Genomic DNA, 18,223 nt, shown 5'->3' on the forward strand with positions numbered 1-18,223 from the left:
TGACAGAGTAAATGTGGCCCACAAGGGGGTTCAGTGCTAAAGCCCCTTTGCTCCCAAGGTTTGATACATAAACCACAAATGCATGAAAATAGAAAACAAAGGAGGAAACAGCAGCTACATCATGTACAAATGATTCAGGAGTATCTGGACATGTTTACCCCAGCAGCAGTGCCGCAATGCGATACAGCCATCTCAATTAATATCATCAAAGAAACACCTCTCACAGCCACTCACGACTCGAGTGACGTTGCACAATAGGCATGGGCCGATTACCGGTTTCAAAGTATACCGCGATTTGAATATTTCACGGTTTGTCACATGTGTGTGTAGGATGGCCGAACTTAAGGCCTGCGTATACTTCACATTCAGCATTCCTTTCAGTCTCGCACACAGCCGCGTCCGCACAGCTTTCAAAAGTATACTCAACCGTAGATGAGTGCAGACGGATAACCTCGACCGCGAGCCCTCTTGATGATGAAAATAACGTAATGCCGACGGTGTGCAGATGGCCGAAATGTACTCTGGCCTTTACTCGATCGGCAACCGGCCGTTTTTTTCCTTATTGCAACTCTCTGTTCTGGACTTGCACAAACTGCATTGCAATGCCATCATTTTCCAAAATGTCCTTTATGTGAAAATATGAAGTCTGTTAACGCCCGTTAACACAGGCCAGAGACGCTCAAGAAGGACGCACAGAGAAAAATAATGTAGCAGGCAGATCACTCACTGTTCATGATGCACGAACTATTGGAAGAAAATCCTCAATATTGATTTGGGGGTTTATATGAATGTATTTCTGAGGGGAGCTGACTGTCTTCTGAAAAGTTTCTGGATATAATTTCACCCTCAAATTGGGTTATTATTAAATCAAATTATGTGTATGATGATTATTATATAACTAAATGATATGAATTGATATAAATGATATGTAAATTAATTATATAACTAAAATTAAATAACTGTAATTACAGATGTCAGTATTTCTTTTTTTTTCTTTTTAGGAAACAAATCAAAGAACAAAATAATAGAAATTCTACTGTTTCTAATATTCTGTATGTTGCTTAAAAGCAAAATATATTGTGCCCATTGGGTAAATATTTTTTTTTTTTACCCAGTCATTTAAAAATAACACATTTCAGGGCTGTAACAACAGCTGAAACCGTGATATTTTGCTTAAAGTTATCATACCATCAAAATCTCATACTGGCCCATGCCTATTGCACAATGAGTGAAAAGGTTAAGATTGACAGAAAACTTCTGCAGGATGAGTTAGTTGTTAGTGCAAGCAATATTGATATTCAAGTAAGTCACTGAATCATTCACTCAACCAGTTTGTCCAAACTGATTTAAGAACAAAATAAGTGACTGCCTTTATGGTTGAGTCACTGAATTATTCGCTCAACCAATTCATTCAAAAACACTGATTCATTCAGAACCACACGCCTGCGGTTGATTCTGTTTGGAACTATTTTTATTTGCGGATAAAAGAATGGATAAAGTAATTTGTGCCTAAAATGTGCTTTTACTTAGCATTATCTTCCTGTTCACTGATACTGTAAAACACTAGCACAAAAAAAAAAAAACAAGCATAAAAACGTGATGGTTTGATTTCGATGGGACATACATTGCTGCACAAACTACACTGTGCAATGACATGTGAGATGTTTTTACATTTCTGGATGTAGCACACATTTCCAAGGCTGTTTCCCCATTTCAAAGGGTACTTTATATGAGAGGTTAAAAGCTCCAGATCTCCAAGGGCAAATGTAGCCACATTGAAGGCCACATCAACTTACAATTTCATACCCTTTAAAATGTTTACTTCAAAAACAAACAAAAAATTCAGAGACTTTCTGCAGTCAGGAAGCATGACAACGGATTATGCCGTGCAAAGCTCACACTGTTTTTGGTGCCAGCAAGGTGGATTACTTTATGCTTACATAAATAAAGAGACAATGAGTCAAATGTGTTTAAAAAAACTAGTCAGATTTCATGGGGATTCCACAATTAGGAGCACGACCAGGTGTAGAAGACCAGAGGGCAAAGTTCCACCAGCATCTGACACATGGAGCTCCAAAACGTTCTCCACAACGCTTGCATGTAATTTTTTTCTTACTGCCATCACACTAATCCTGCTTCTATTTTCAATTTCATTGTAGCAATAATTCAGTGAAACATCAGTTCATATTTTACGGGCTGGCTGTTAGTCATTATACTGCCACAGCAACACCATCACCAGACCCAGGATTCCATAGAAAAAAAAAAAAAAAATGAGTTTAGCAGTTTGCCATCTTCCATTGTTAGGTCAAACAAAGCAGAAGTGGACTTTTTTTTTGTAAATTGAGGTTGTGAAGGAATACAAGTAACAGCCTAGGCTGAAAAAATATGTTCTCTGTGGTCTTGGGTCACACCTAATTTCCAACCCATGTTGTTTCTAAAGCTTTTTTCCACTAGATTTTTTTATTTATTTCATTTGTGTAGTTCAGGCTACATGAACATCTGTGTTTCTTTGTCCTTTTCTTCCACTGATCTGGTGTAGTACTTTACTGTGTGAGAGACACTTTTGAGATAATTATCCAAACGCACCCACAGTGCAGACTGGCCGTTCATTCTGCTGTTATTCTCTTTATCCTTGGCTGAGAGTTCACTGGGCCATTGTGTCAGACACGTCTAAAAATAGGTCTGCCGGCATGATACTAGCAGCCGCCTGGAGCTTTTAAACAACATTACCTCAGTTGTCAAACCCCTGCGGGAAACCCACCATGACAACACCAGAGACTGCAGTTCCACTCGTTTAAATACCCCATGCAGCATCTTCTGACTCTCTGCTCAATGGAAACATAAGAGCTTTATGAGGGCAGCAGGGCTGGATGACTAGTTTTAGGAAATGGATGGTAAACTGAATTCCTTTAGCAATCTGGAAATCCTCATAAATCATTTGAATCCTTGAGAATATCTTGATGGATCAGTGAAGAAAGACAACATCACACTGTAAGGCAGGGGTCGCCAACTGGCGGACTATGGTCCCGAATCTGGACTGTGAAGCCTTTTGACATAATTAAATAAATAAATGGCAAACGCTATTTTCTAATAAAATCAAATTTATATTAGGCACATCAAGGTCAACTCAGTAGAGCCGCTTGGGTCCTACAGCTCCACAGGTTGCTACTGCAGTTAACTGTTGCTACATTCAGATGTGCAGCCATGCATGCAGTGAAGAGAGCAAAAAGCACAATGGCATTCTTAAAAATAAGGAAAGCTGACTGATCTTTGAAAAGTCTTAAATTCTATTTAGCTGCATCAAATTTAAGGCCATAAAAAGTCTTAAATGGTACAAGAAAGTCTTATGCTGTGTTGTTCACACCAAACGCGAATAGAGCGTCAAAATTCGCGTCTACCGCGTCTAGTTTGCCGCTTGAACATTTTGAGATCATTCGCTTCATTCTCGCGCGTGAAATTAACTTCACAACAGACGCGAATTCGCGTCATGGGGTGGCTTCACGCAGCATTTTCAACCTCCATTTTTATTCGGATAATTTTCAAAATATTACTGTTATCGTGTCATGAAATGTAGTTTTAAAAGTATTTCAGGCGAGAATGTAGTTGTTTTAAACTCAAATATGCAGTTTATTTATAAAGACAGCGTGTATTTAAAAATGTGTTTCGCCGATTTTCGGACACGAGCTCCATGTGATCAGCGGGAACTCAGTGATCATGTATCCGCCGAGAGCCAGCCTCACCTCGGCTAGACCTTCTGACATTTGCCGCTGGCACTGATGTCTCTTCAGTGGTTCAAGATAAAATATAATTTGTTTGGGGTAAATCTTTCTTTGGCCTTCAATTAATCTATTAATATGCTTTTTATATATATGTCATTTTTATTCCTGTCTCTATAGAAATATGAACTTTTGTCATATAGCTCCGGTTGCCTGTTAACACGGCGCGAATTGACGCCAAAGTTCAAATTTTTCAACTCGGGCAGCAGACGCGAATTCGCGTCAAACACATAAATGCACAAAAGCACCATTCGCGCGTATCGCGCCAGACGCTCAATTCGCGTCAATGAGGCGAAAACTCGCCTACACCGCCGCCCCAAAAAACTCATCATCCCCGCCACAACTCCAGACACGATGACAAAACTAAAGTCATGACCTGGCTCTAAAGCCATGACAAAACTAAAAGGACGCAGTTTTAACCCAAAAAAATGAAATTTATTAACTGAACAAAAACACCAATACAACAACTAACATAACATAATACAACAGTGACGTGTGAGAATCAGTAAAGTCAGTAGAATGAGGTGCATGTTTTGGATGAATGGACCGTATACTGTTGCGTGTTGCATGAACAAAACAATTAGTGCACGGGAGAGAAGGGCTCTCACTTCACAAAGAGAGTGGCAGGTTTATAAAGGCGTGAAACACCTGGGCCCAGGTGTCCCCAATCTCGCTGACAAATGATAGCCACGCCCCCTGCAACAGAGAACATACCAGACACAAGGAAACAGACCTGACCAACAGGCCATCACACCCCCCCCCAAAGAACGGGGTCCCAAAGGGAATCCCGTCATCAACATATGACCAGTAACTCAATTCATAATTCGATAAAGAAAATAAAAGAAAAAAAACTATATGAACGTGATTATTAAACAAAGCTACATAAAAACAACAAACCTCTTACTTGACCATAATCAGTCCGGTTCCACAGTTCACCACCCCCCCCTTACCACTTCCTTAGCTCAGCAACCCGTGCACCTAGGAAGCACATTGAGAGTTTGGGGAAAAAAACAGGGAGGGGATGCCTTAAGCCCGTAGATTAAACCTGTGGAGCTCTAGACAACGGCATCTGCCACCACGTTGCCAGTCCCCTTAATGTAACGGACATCCAGGCAATACGATTGCAGGAACAGGGACCACCTAATTAATCTCTGGTTCGGACACTGTAAACGAATTAAGAAAAATTAAAGGATTGTGGTCGGTGAAGACCACAACAGGAGCACTACCACCAACATAAACCTCAAAATGTCTTAACGCCATTATCAGAGCCAGGGTTTCCTTCTCAACCACTGAGTAATTCAACTGACAAGAGTTGAACTTTCTTGAGAAGAAACTCACAGGCTTGTCAATACCCCGGTCATCCTCCTGCATCAAAACACCCCCAGCACCGACCTGACTGGCATCCACATACAACTTAAAGGGATGATCAAAACGTGGCGCCGCCAAGACAGGAGCAGTACAAAGGAGTGTTTTAACCTGCAAAAAGGCGCTTTGACACACAGGAGACCACACAAACTTTTCTTTCTCTCTAAGCAAATTAGTGAGAGGTGTCACAACCATAGAGAAGTTCCTATAGAAGCTTCTGTAGTAGCCCACAAGGCCGAGGAAACGCATTAGCTCTTTTTTAGTAGTTGGCGCTGGAAACCGCTCAATCGCTTCAACCTTTGCACTAACAGGACGCACATGCCCCTGTCCCACAACTCGACCAAGGTAGGTCACCGTTGCTTTGGCAAACTCACATTTGGAGAGGTTGACGGTGAGCCTCGCCTCTGCCAAACGAATAAAAAGCTCCCTCATACGCTGAAGATGAACATCCCAAGTGTCTGAATATAGTACTACATCATCCAAGTACACCGCACAGCCCTGCATATCCCCAATAACATGATTCATGAGACGTTGGACGTGGACGCAGGCGCATTCCGAAGCCCAAATGGCATCACAGAATAAGAATACAAGCCTCTTGGGTGTAACAAAGCAGCAATCTCACGTGCACGATTGGACAAAGGAACTTGCCAGTATCCTTTCAGTAAATCAAGTTTACTCACAAATTTTTGCAGAGCCCACTTGGTCAATGCAGTCATCCATTCTTGGAAGTGGAAAAGAATCTGGCTTCGGACAGCATTTACTTTGCGAAAGTCCGAGCAAAAGCGCAAAGTACCATCTGACTTGGGAACAAGCAAACACGGGGTAGAGCCCAACTAGAAGAGCTGGGTTCTGCTATACCATTTTCCAACATGTATGTAACTTCAGCATCTAAACATTTAAGTCTTTCAGCATTCACACGGTAGAACCTTTGTCTAATTGGCTTTGCATCTCCAATGTCAATATCGTGTTCAACCAGAGGTGTACGACCCGGAGTGTCAGAAAATAGACATGGAAAACTACGTATCAGATCTGCCAACTCTGTTGAATGCGGCGCAGACAAATGAGCCAACAACTTTTCCATATTAGCTAGGGCCTCAGAGTTCTTAAAACGCCCAACCCACAATTGTTGCTCTGGCATACCGCAGCCATAATCCTGTTCCCCAGAAATAGAATCCCCCAACGTGATCTCAGACACACCCTCTGACCTAGAACCTTCCACACTTGATGGGGCGCAACACAGCGACGGCTGGGGCATGCGGGAATAATAGGGTTTTAACAAATTCACATGACAAAGCTGTGTGCTCTTCCTGCGATCCGGTGTAGCAATCACATAATTTTTGCTCCGTCACTTGTTTCAACCACCATATAAGGTCCTGCAAATTTGGCTTGGAATGACGACTGGATAATAGGGAACAAAGCAAGCACCTGGTCACCTGGATTAAAAAACTCTCCGCTCTGTATTCCTATCATACCAGGACTTCATTTTCACCTGTGTTGAAGTCAACTTCTCTTTAGCCAGGTTGCCTGCAGTATACAGACGATGGCGAAAACCATTCACAAAGTCAATTAAATTCTTAGGAGGCCTCTGTCTCCCTCCAATGGTCGGCCAGTGCAGCCAATGGACCACGAACAGTGTGGGAAAATACAAGTTCATTTGGGCTAAACCCAAGGCTTTCTTGCGTTACCTCTCTGGCCAACAACATTAACCATGGTAACCCCTCTTCCCAATCCCTACCCAACTCAGTGCAGTATGAAACGGAGAAGTGATTTCAATGACTGATGAAAGCGTTCCAACGCCCCCCTGACTCTGTGCATGATAGGCCGAGGCTTGATTGTGTTGAACTCGAAGTTGTTTTAAAAACTTGCGCAAACACATGAGAACAGAAATTTGACCCCTCGGTCAGATTGAACTATTTTTTGGAATACCAAAAATTGAAATAAACTGAGAAAGAGCACGAACTACTGACCTGGCTGAAATAGTGCGCAACGGATATGCGGCTGGATAGCGGGTGCTCTGACACATCACCGTTAATAAATAGACAGCGCCAGACTTTGATCGCGGTAAAGGGCCAACACAGTCGATAATCAAATGCTCGAATGGCTGACTAACAGCAGGAATGGGATACAGTGGGGCAGATTTCAAAACTTGGTTAGGCTTGTCTGTCAGCTGACACGTATGACACGTTTTAATATATAAGGAAACATCTCTTTTTAAACAAGGCCAAAAAAAATGTCTCAACAAACGATCATATGTCTTCTTTACACCAGAGTGTCCCGACTCATTGTGTGCAATTTTTAACACTGACTGCCTAAGCTTAGCTGGTAGAACAAGCTGGAAGATAGGATCCCCAACCACATTACCCCTGTGCGAAGTCCATTTTCTCACCAACAGAGAATTCTGCAGAAAATATCCACAGGCGCTGTCCTCGACCCTCCCCGTCAGGCCTGACCTGATCATACAATCCTGTCAGTGAAGGATCTAATTGCTGCTCCGCCACCAACTCACTATGGGACAGAGATACAGGGAAATCGGCCAAAGGCAATGACAACTTTTTTAAACATTTACCAGTGTGAAAAACAGATTCATGCTCAGTGTTGGCACGCGCCATAGCGCGGGTTACAGCGCAGGCTGCAAATGCCTCAGGAAAATCCCGTTGGCATTCATCAGGATCTTGCCTCAACTGCGGCGCCGACTCGGCAACGATGGGCGGAATAACATCAGGCCAAACCCGAGTACCCGCCAACTTGTTACCGAGAATCAAAGAGACTCCCTCAATTGGCAACGCTGGGCGCACAGCAAGCGCAGCTTCGCCCTGAAACAAATCACAATCAATAACCACTCTATGTAATGGTACAGACAAAACATTCAAGCCCATTCCACGAACTGGAATAAAACTGCCAACTTCAGACTCTTTGGATAAAGGTAACACGCCTGCCTGAATAAATGAATCAAATGCTCCCGTGTCCCTCAAAATATTCACCGGCACTTTTACCTCACTGCCAACCAGATTCACATAACCCCTTCTCACAAACGGCAAATAAGACTTCATAGCAGCTGAACACGAGCTGTTTACAGGGTAACCCGAATCTCCGGTTGTCAGATTTCCAGGCACAGCCAAGCCCGCGCCTTTCACCTGAGAACCTGGAACAAATTTTGTCTTATGAGCCTTAAGCATGTAGCAGTCAGCCTCCCAATGACCGCGTTTATGACAATAGTTGCAACATTTATCCGCTTCACGTGAACCACCACCCCCGTCGGACTGAAAAACTCTATTTGTACGAGACGAAACATCAAGCATTGTACTCATCCCAGTCCCTGTATAATTCGTTGGAACCCTGTGTTCAACAAATGCATGTTTATGTATCAACACAAAATCATCAGCCAGCGCAGCTGCTTCAGCCGCAGTTTTTGCCTTTTGCTCACTGATATATATGGCAACACGTTCGGGAACTGAGTCTTTAAACTGTTCCAATATAACGATATTCCCATAAACTCTCAAAATCAGTGACCTCAGCAGACGCACACCATCGTGAAAAGCAAGTGGTTAAATCCCGCACAAATTCTAGATGGCTCTGCTTCGGACCTTTTTTCCAAGATCTAAATCTTTGTCTGTAATATTCTGGAACGCGTTCATAAGCCTTCAACACAGCAGCTTTCACCTTTGCATAATCTTGACTATCTGCCGCAGTTACTGCTGAATAGGCCTCTTGAGCTTTACCAGTTAACACGCATTGAAGCATCAAAGCACGAGCTGCGGCCGGCCAGTTACGTGCATCTGCAACCCTTTCAAATAGCAGAAAAAAAGAATCTGGATCACTCTCCGAAAACTTCGGCACCAGTCGCAAATTTCCCAACACATCAAAATCAGGGCTAAGCTGCTGAGGATCTGAAGCTAACTCCAAATGCACTCCAGGTCGAGATGTACTTTTACCCTCGCGAATCACCTCGAGTTGATGTTCCAAATCCAAGCGCGTTTGCTCAGTTTGCTGACGCAACTTTTCCACAGCCAAATCTTTCTCGATTGTGGCATTCACTTTATATTTATCATATTCTATTTGCAACATAAAAAGTTCTTTCCTCTATCTGCAAACTCAATCCCTCCATTGATACAGGCGCAAAAGACGAAGCAGTTAATTTTTCTTCCACCAAAATTTTCTGTTCAACCAATTTACTCTTTACACTGCCTTTTATTTTTTCTTTTTTAGAACTACTACTAACTTCAACTTGATAGTAGTCTGCTAACTGCAGCAACTGCTCTTTTGTACATTGCTCAAACGCCTCTTTCGATGGACAAGCAATAAATTCCTCCACAATCGACATTATCAAAATGCGCGAAACAGCTCAGCAATTATATGACTCAAAACACACAACGGCCAAGATCTAAAAGCAAAGGATGTCCCCCTAACTAACTCAGCCCCCAAAAGCTACCTACCTAAACTAAAACCTTTCTCTTCATGCAGTTACCGGCGGTGGGCATTTAAGCACCAACGCCCGATGGACAGGACAAGCAACCAGAACCTGGCGACTCGCCCCAGACCACGGATGTGCGCCCGAGACAATTGCTCTAACCGCCTTCACCACAACACTACAAAACCCAGCCCAAAAAAAAAAAAAAAATTCCAAAAGAGCAACGCCGCTACACCTAACAGGGACACCGATTGCAGCCCATGAATACTCAGTAACACAGTCATACACTTATTTACCTGAATTGTTGCGCACCAAAGTCGAGAAAAAGAGAGAGAGAGAGAGAGAGAGAGAGAGAAAAAAAAAACCAAACTCACCGCACACAAAGTTTCAACTGCGTCCGCTTCAAACAAAGCCACTTTGCCGCCTCAGGATTCCAACACCTGATCGAAGCAATAATGAATCCTCAACATCAGCTGACGTACAGTATGACGACACACTATACACAATATTCTGACCCGACCTCGCAAAACAAAACCAGAAACAATACAACACCCACTCCATAACTTAATAAAATAACAATTAAGCGATATAACGGATCAAAATCCCGGACGAGCCCCCACTTTGTCATGACCTGGCTCTAAAGCCATGACAAAACTAAAAGGACGCAGTTTTAACCCACAAAAATGAAATTTATTAACTGAACAAAAACACCAATACAACAACTAACATAACATAATACAACAGTGACGTGTGAGAATCAGTAAAGTCAGTAGAATGAGGTGCATGTTTGGATGAATGGACAGTATACTGTTGCGTGTTGCATGAACAAAACAATTAGTGCACGGGAGAGAAGGGCTCTCCCTTCACAAAGAGAGTGGCAGGTTTATAAAGGCGTGAAACACCTGGGCCCAGGTGTCCCCAATCTCGCTGACAAATGATAGCCACGCCCCCTGCAACAGAGAACATACCAGACACAAGGAAACAGTCCTGACCAACAGGCCATCACAGCATCTTTACATTGACTTAACATTGAAATCATTCGCGCCAGACGCTCTATTTGCGTTTGGTGTGAACGCAGCATTATGATTTCAGGAGGTCAGACGGAAAGAAAAGAATTGTGATATGGCTTAATGTGACGATTAAACTTCAAAAGGCGATGATTTTATTGATTAAATATGAGTGCTACAGTCAGATGCTGTGCTGCTTTGTGTACTGCCGTTACCGGGGAAACCGCTATATTTCTGACGGCCTGACAGCGCCACCTGCTGACAGAGAATGAATTTACATTTCCAATAAGCCCATCTGCTGTTTTTGTTAAGACCAATGTGAAAATCAACCCATGTTTTTATGCAGCAAACACACAGAGCTGTAAATGTGATCTGGTGGATCAACAAGAAGATAATGCATTATAAAAAATCGAAACAATTAAGACGACAGTAAAATATATTTATATGTTATTTCATTAATATAATAATTAATTGTTAATAAATGTTTAAATGAATATAATAATTGATACTTTTGACTCCATTTTCTTAAAAATACTTTTAAAAAAAACTAAAAAATAAACAAAAACTTTTTTTTTCTTTTTTTTTTGTGAAAACCTGTGACTGAACTGTATATCATGCTTTTTACAGTCATTGTAATGTGAACAACATGAGTACCCTCATGTTGTTCCCAAAACCGTAAAACTCAAGTGGTTTCCTACTTCTTAAGAGAAGTTCCATATCACCTAACATCAGTGGCAATCCTCTGTTTCCAGTGTATTTTGTAAGGTAATCAAAGTGCAGCAGGTTGTATGGGCAAAACTGACTTTTATTGTATTTCATGGTGCTTTTTTGTTCATTTTGGAACAGCTGTTGGGCACCTAATGTGTTCATTGTACAAAAAAGTGCAACATGAACATACTGCTTAACATCTCTTTTCATGTTCCAAAGAGATAAAAAACCTTGGTTTGGAAAGTCAAGGTTTAGAATGACATGAGGGGGAGTAAATTATGTCATAACCTTCTTTTTGGGTGAACTATCTGATTAAAGGTATAAGGTTGCTAAATTTTTTTTTAAATTGTCATCTTATGAAGAAAAATTAATCAACAAATAATGTAATCAAAAATAAAACAAAAATGTTTACATTTAATAAATGCCAAGTTCTGTCATGAAACTCTAGATGGTGCAGGCTGATGGGTCCTTACTGATGATATTCTTAGCATTAAACGACTTGGCACAAGCTGATTGGTTCATGTTGCATTCGCCGCCAATGAGCTTGCTGCTTTACATTTAAATGACTGATTAGCATTCGCTTGAGCAATGCAGCACGCTTTCAGAGCTCCTGTAAAACCCTCCATCTTCCCCAGTGCCACCTGTATAGAACTGGTATGGGTTATTATTATATATGTTACTTGTGCAGCAGCAGTATGGCTTAAATATTCACAGCACCGTATTGGTGTATGTAGTGGCAGTACTAGCAAGTTCCTGTGCTTTCTTTCCAGCAGCAATAATCATCAACAACCTCTATAACCAACAACAGCAGCAATTCAGCAGCAGCAGCGTAGCAGATCTATTCCGCCAAGACCAATGCACTGTCATATCCATTACCATACAGTCTCTAAAATCTCAGACAAATTTTGGACTGTAATGTCTCACCGGAAGGCTGGACGGGCGTTCCTGCTGAGTAAGACCCATGTCATCGTGGTTTGATTTCCCAGACTGGCCCCTGCTAACATATCCCTCCTGCAGAGTCTCCTTTGGAGAAAAGAGAGGAAAAACTGATGAAAAAAATAAATAAAAATTAAGTCATGCAGCCACTGAAGGGCTGTGTCATGGTACTGTACATTAGCAATCCTTGATCCACACAGAATAAGGTAATTAGACAGTTGCAGACAGCATGATGACACCAGCCCATAATTTAGTTTCATCCACAAACTGTGATTCATACAAGCAGAACGGCTGTTCACGCAGAAATGCTGAGGCATGTCTCATGGCTGAAACGCAGACTGTGCACTGAGGGAATCAAAAAATGCATTAAAGCAATAGTTTACCTGAAAATTATTTATTGGCCCTCATGTCAATCCAAACAGGTATGATATGAGATGATATGAGAACTGGATAACAGTTTTATGAGATGTGATACTACCGATCTGTAAGAAATATATTGAAACTCTCTGTCTGACATAATTTTTATACATTTACATTTAATTATAATATTTTATATTAATAACTTGTATTTTTAAAGCAAATTTTATTTTTTAACTACCATTGAAGGTTTTACAATTTTTTCACACAAAAAAAAAGGCTAATGGATATTATCTATCAACCTAAAAAACACACACACACACAAAATATTTATTATCTTTATATATATATATATATATATAATACCATTCAATTTAAAACAACTTTTTTAATGTTTTTTAAGATTTTTAATGTTCGTCAGTGTCACATGATCCCTCAGAAATCATTCTAGTAAACTGACTTGGTGCTCAAGAAACATTATCAATGTTGAAAACAATGTACTGCTTAATATGCTGCGTTGTGGAAACAATTCTACATTTTATTTCCTTGATTAATATAAAGTTCAATGAATGGCATTTATTTTAAACTGACATTTTTTGTAACATTATAAATGTCTTTCTGAGGGTTTTTCACTAGATGTTTTTCATTTCATTTGTGGAGTTCAGGCTACATGGACATCTCTGTTTCTTTGTACTTTTCTTCCACCGATCTGTGTAGTACTTTACTGTGTTTCACTGTAAATTTAGATCAATTTATTGCATTCTTGTTGAATAAAAGTATTATTTTTATTGTACTTTTGAATGGTAGTGTATCATGTTTCTACAAAAATATTAAGGAGCTGTTGTTAATATTGATAATAAGAAGAAATGTTTCTTAAGCAGCAGATCAGCATATTAGAATGATTTCTGAAGGATCATGTGACACTGAAGACTGGAGTAATGATGCTGAAAATGTAGCTTTGCCATCACATGAATAAATTACATTTAAAATATATTCACGTATAAAATATTTTAAATTGTAATAATATTTTACAATATTACATTTTACTGTATATTGGATGAAATAAATGAATAACCAGCACTCTCTTCCACCCTCAATAACCACGACTGAGGTAAGACCCTTGAGCAAGGCATCGAACCCCCAACTGCTCCCCGGGCGCCGCAGCAATATGGCTGCCCACTGCTCCGGGTGTGTGTTCACAGTGTGTGTGTGTGTGCACTTGGATGGGTTAAATGCAGAGCACTAATTCAGAGTATGGGTCACCATACTTGGCCACAGGTCACTTCCCTTTTTCACTTTCTCTCTTTTCACTTTCTTAGTGGGCAGCATAAGAGACTTCTTTAAAAACATTAAAACTTATTATTTATTCCAAACTTTTGGTCAGTGGTAGAGGTATTAAAACCATAACAGCCATAAATTCAAAACACTTTTACTGTAAAATTATGTCCTATATGGCAGACATTACTGACAGGTTGGTAACTTTCAGCCACATCTAAGATCTGTGTTCCCCTTTAAAGGGGTCATGAACTGAGAAATCAAAATTCCCTTGATCTTTCGACAGATAAGAGGTCATCGTACTTTAAAAACATCCTGTAAGTTTCAGAACTCAAAACATTCTCGTTAGACAACCTGCCAAAACGACAGCTTGTGGAATGTGCCACTTCATGACGTAATAGTGTGGCTAAAACCCCGCCTCCGCAGAAGATGATCAACGCCTGCTTCTACATCACTGCCTGTTTAGCTCCGCCCACTGATTTGAGCATGTAGTGTAAATAAGGAGAGGCAAAAGCAGTTTTAAACAGAAACAAAACTATAAAGATGCTCAGAAAACAGAAAGATGCTGTGCAGAGCCAAGCTGTGGAAAAACACAGTCTTTGCATTGCCTTCCTTCTGATCCCAACATTAGGAGAGAGCGGATGAACTTAATTTTTAATGAAGTTCCAGCATCAGTAAGAACTTGGTCCTTTATTCACTACATTTTACCGCAGATTCATTTACAAGCAAGACACAATTCGACAGGATTTTCAGAAAGATTGAAACTAAAAGGCGATGCTGTGCAGAATATTTTGGATCTGACAGTAATGTTGCGCCACACAAGTGTGAGCATTTATTATGTGGTCACTGCTGCTTTGTCTGTTATTTCTGATCATTTGATATGCAATGAATATTTATGCGTTTTTAACCTAAATCACAGGAGCATCCATCTACAAGTACGGATAACTGTAGGCTTGGAGCTAGTTGGCGTGCCGAAAGGTAGTGGGTGTGGATAAAGGTCTTTCTAATTGGATAGTGTTAGGGGTTAGTTAGCATTCTGATGAAGGGGGTCAAGACAGGACCATTGCTTCTAATTTATGATGTATTTTGATGTAAAAATCTTGATAGCATTATAAGTGGACCTCTGAGAACAGTACAAAATAAAAAAACAGAGGCAGTTCATGACCCTTTTAAAGTCTACAGCAATCTGGGCCCAATATCCCCATTTACACTGTGGGTATCAAGCCAAAAGAAAATTAATTACAGCATCCTTTCTGTAAAAGTGGATACTTTGACTTCCCTCAGCAAATACACTTCAGAAAAGAAAATGGGCTAGAAAAAAAGGAGTTGAAAGTGTGCCAACTAAGGTCGCCCTGCCCCCAATTCACTCCCTGCTCACTTCATTCAACAGTGGGGAAAAGAAAAAAAACTGGGCAAAAAAAAGAGGGAGGGAGGGCATTCCCGAGCCAGACGGAGCTGTATGTGTGTGTGTGTGTGTGTGTGTGTGTGTGTGTGTTGACTCTGGGTCATAGCCAGGCCACACACACAGACGGCTGTTTACAGTCGAGCCATTACATCACCGCTCAGGCATGTGCTGATTCAGAACCGTAACAGCTGCTCCACTGCGATAACGGACAGCGAGACCTCCGAGATTCACAGCATCACAGGAAAACTATGTGATACATCCCGTGTGACACATGCTTTTCCTCAAAAATATTCAAAATTCACTTTCACTAGGCCATTTATAGTGCTGTCACAACAACAAAATTCCAGTAGTCGATACCAATGCTGGGGAATTTACTATCCTTGATATATAGATTTCAATATCACTGCAAAAATTAGCATGTTAAACTTCTAGAAATGCTAAATAAAGGTAAAAAAAAAAAAGGGTCCGAACCGTTATGAAATTTGCCCACTTTACCAACATATCTAAAATACAAGTGAGCAGACACATGTGATGCATCATGCATTGCATCAAAAATCATCCTACTCACCGGTCAGTGATCCACTGCACTAAAATAAGGTTTTTAAACTTTGTCGGTTTTGCATGACTTCAAACATTTAAAAAGAGCATTTATTCACATAAAAAGCACTCATATTCACACTTTTTGTATCAAACACTTATTACAAAATTTTAATAATATAATTTAAGTAATACACGAATCCTTTCAGCATACAACATAAAAAAAAAAGAAAAAATTGTTGGTTGCTTGATGATTGTTTCTTGATTGGATTTTAATGGTGGAGGGGCGGAATTTAAAGAGCATGAGCAGATGATATGGGTTTTCGACAAATATATTTTTTGCAGTTTGTAATGTAGTTATCCTTCAATGTAAACAGTCTGCAAAGTTGTTCATCAAAAAGTGCAAGATAAATAAAGATATTGTCTTTCAAAAAAAAAAGAGTCGATTCTGAACCGCTTAACGAGTCGTCTTATTTTCGAATCTTCTGCCTGTTACCTATATACATCACAAGGTAACACATGTGCCCAGCCTGCCCACGAAATACAAACACTCTGACCTGTCCACAAACACTTCCGCTAGTTAGTGTGTTTACATCAGGTCGAGAAGACACTGTGTTCTGCGTGGTGAAAGCAAGTTTGTTTTGCTCTCTAAAGGGTGACTCCACCCAAACATTAAAATTTTGTCATTAATCACTTACCCCCATGTCATTCCAAACCCGTAAAAGCTTTGTTCGTCTTCGGAACACAATTTAAGATATTTTGGATGAAAACCGGGAGGCTTGAGACTGTCCCATAGACGTCCAAATAAATAACAGTGTCAAGGTCCAGGAAAGTATGAAAAGCATCATCAGAATAGTCCATCTGCCATCAGTGATTCAACATAACGTTATGAAGCGATGAGAATACGACGAGAAAAACAAAAATAATTAATTTATTCAACAACTCCTCTCCTCTGTGTCTCACCAAATCAGCATACAGGGTTTTCCCTACATTGAAAATTTTTTGGCGGCCGCCAAAACGATTTTTTGTCCCGCCAAAGCCTTATTTGATGTGTAATTGTGTTTTGTGAGTGAAGCAGGCTACAGACGGAGTGACGGAGAACGAGCACAGCGCCCCTCCTCAGTCTTCAGTTCTGTCTTTGCTCTCTCCCTCGCATCAAAATCAACTGATCCTAAAGGTCGGAAGACCGAATCCATGTTTCACGTGGTGCATATGGAGAATATTTTTGCTGAATTACCGCTGGGTGTGAATTGCAGTCAAAAAAAAAAAAGTTGCCTTAACTTCTCTTACAACTTGTGACAAGCATTCCGCACATGCCGCTGACATAACTTTAAATAAACGCAAAAGAAAAAAAAAATCTATCCAGTTATGAAGTGTTTTTGTGTGTGTGTGTGTGTGTGTGTATGTGTTGACAAATCTTTCGCGATGTCCTAAACAGCCAGGATTCCCACACAACACGTCTGCTAAAATCCGATTCGCGACTAAATGACTCCTTTGAGCGATTCATTATAATGAATGGTTAAAGCAATTGGTCTGCCCGTCAGGGTCTGAATCAGTGTATAACAAATCATTACTTCTTAGAAGAACATACACATCTGAAATGAGAAAGTAAGTGTGCTTACCCCATTTAGCAGAGTGTTTAGTAAAATTTAGCCTTAATAATCCACAGTATGTATAGGCCTCTGCCAATGTGTAGTAAATTACCTATAAAATCATTTAGTTTAAAGGTAGACTGGAGTGAGATAAACTAGATCAAAGCACAAAGCAAGCTGTTGCTAGCTGGCTGCTAATTTTATTAAATTTTATATGGTAAAAAATTACACTTACACATTTTAATGCTATGTTTTTAATGCTACTTTTTAATTGATATGATTATACTAAAATAATTATCAGGTCTATCAAAAAAAGATTTTATCTTTCAAAACTATGAAAGCCAGTTGTGGAAAAATCACAGCTTTTTTTGCAAAGAGGGCAAGAAAGGATAACAGTGAGAGTGACAGGTAATATCTGTGTCTGATAATTGCATAATTTGTAAATAGATAAATTGTGATACCTTTGACATTTCAAATATACTTTGGTATCGATGATATTTACATGTAAAATAGTTGTAATCGTTTTCTTTTACTATCTAGCCTAACAGTGATCGTTTTTTTTCATAAATAAATAGGATAAGAAAAAAAAAAATCACAAAAACTGTTTCTTTGTATTTATTTTAAATTTAACATTTATTGTCAGTATTGGGCTTGCAGATCATGGTGGGTACTAGGGTACTCTTTGCTGTGTGTGGATGACCATGTCGGTCAGCCACCACCGAAGACCAATTTTGACCCAGGAAAAACCCTGGCATAGCGCCATTTTGGCAATTCTGAGCTGTATGCAGATGGCGTACGCTCTTCTGTAAATTCATTATTTTTGTTTTCTTCGTGTACAAAAAGTATTCTCGTCGATT

General features: G+C 40.2%; 1 protein-coding gene across 1 annotated transcript in view; it reads right to left on the minus strand.

Moving 5' to 3' along the window:
• Positions 1-18,223, minus strand: part of LOC109112681 (AT-rich interactive domain-containing protein 1B-like) — an 84,457-nt gene that overhangs the window by 45,248 nt on the left and 20,986 nt on the right. The window contains 1 exon segment of the mRNA XM_042777416.1: positions 12,189-12,287. Coding sequence (XP_042633350.1) covers positions 12,189-12,287 — 99 coding nt within the window.

This window comes from Cyprinus carpio, chromosome A20 (genome assembly GCF_018340385.1).
Source record: "Cyprinus carpio isolate SPL01 chromosome A20, ASM1834038v1, whole genome shotgun sequence".
In the NCBI taxonomy this organism is placed as follows: domain Eukaryota; kingdom Metazoa; phylum Chordata; class Actinopteri; order Cypriniformes; family Cyprinidae; genus Cyprinus; species Cyprinus carpio.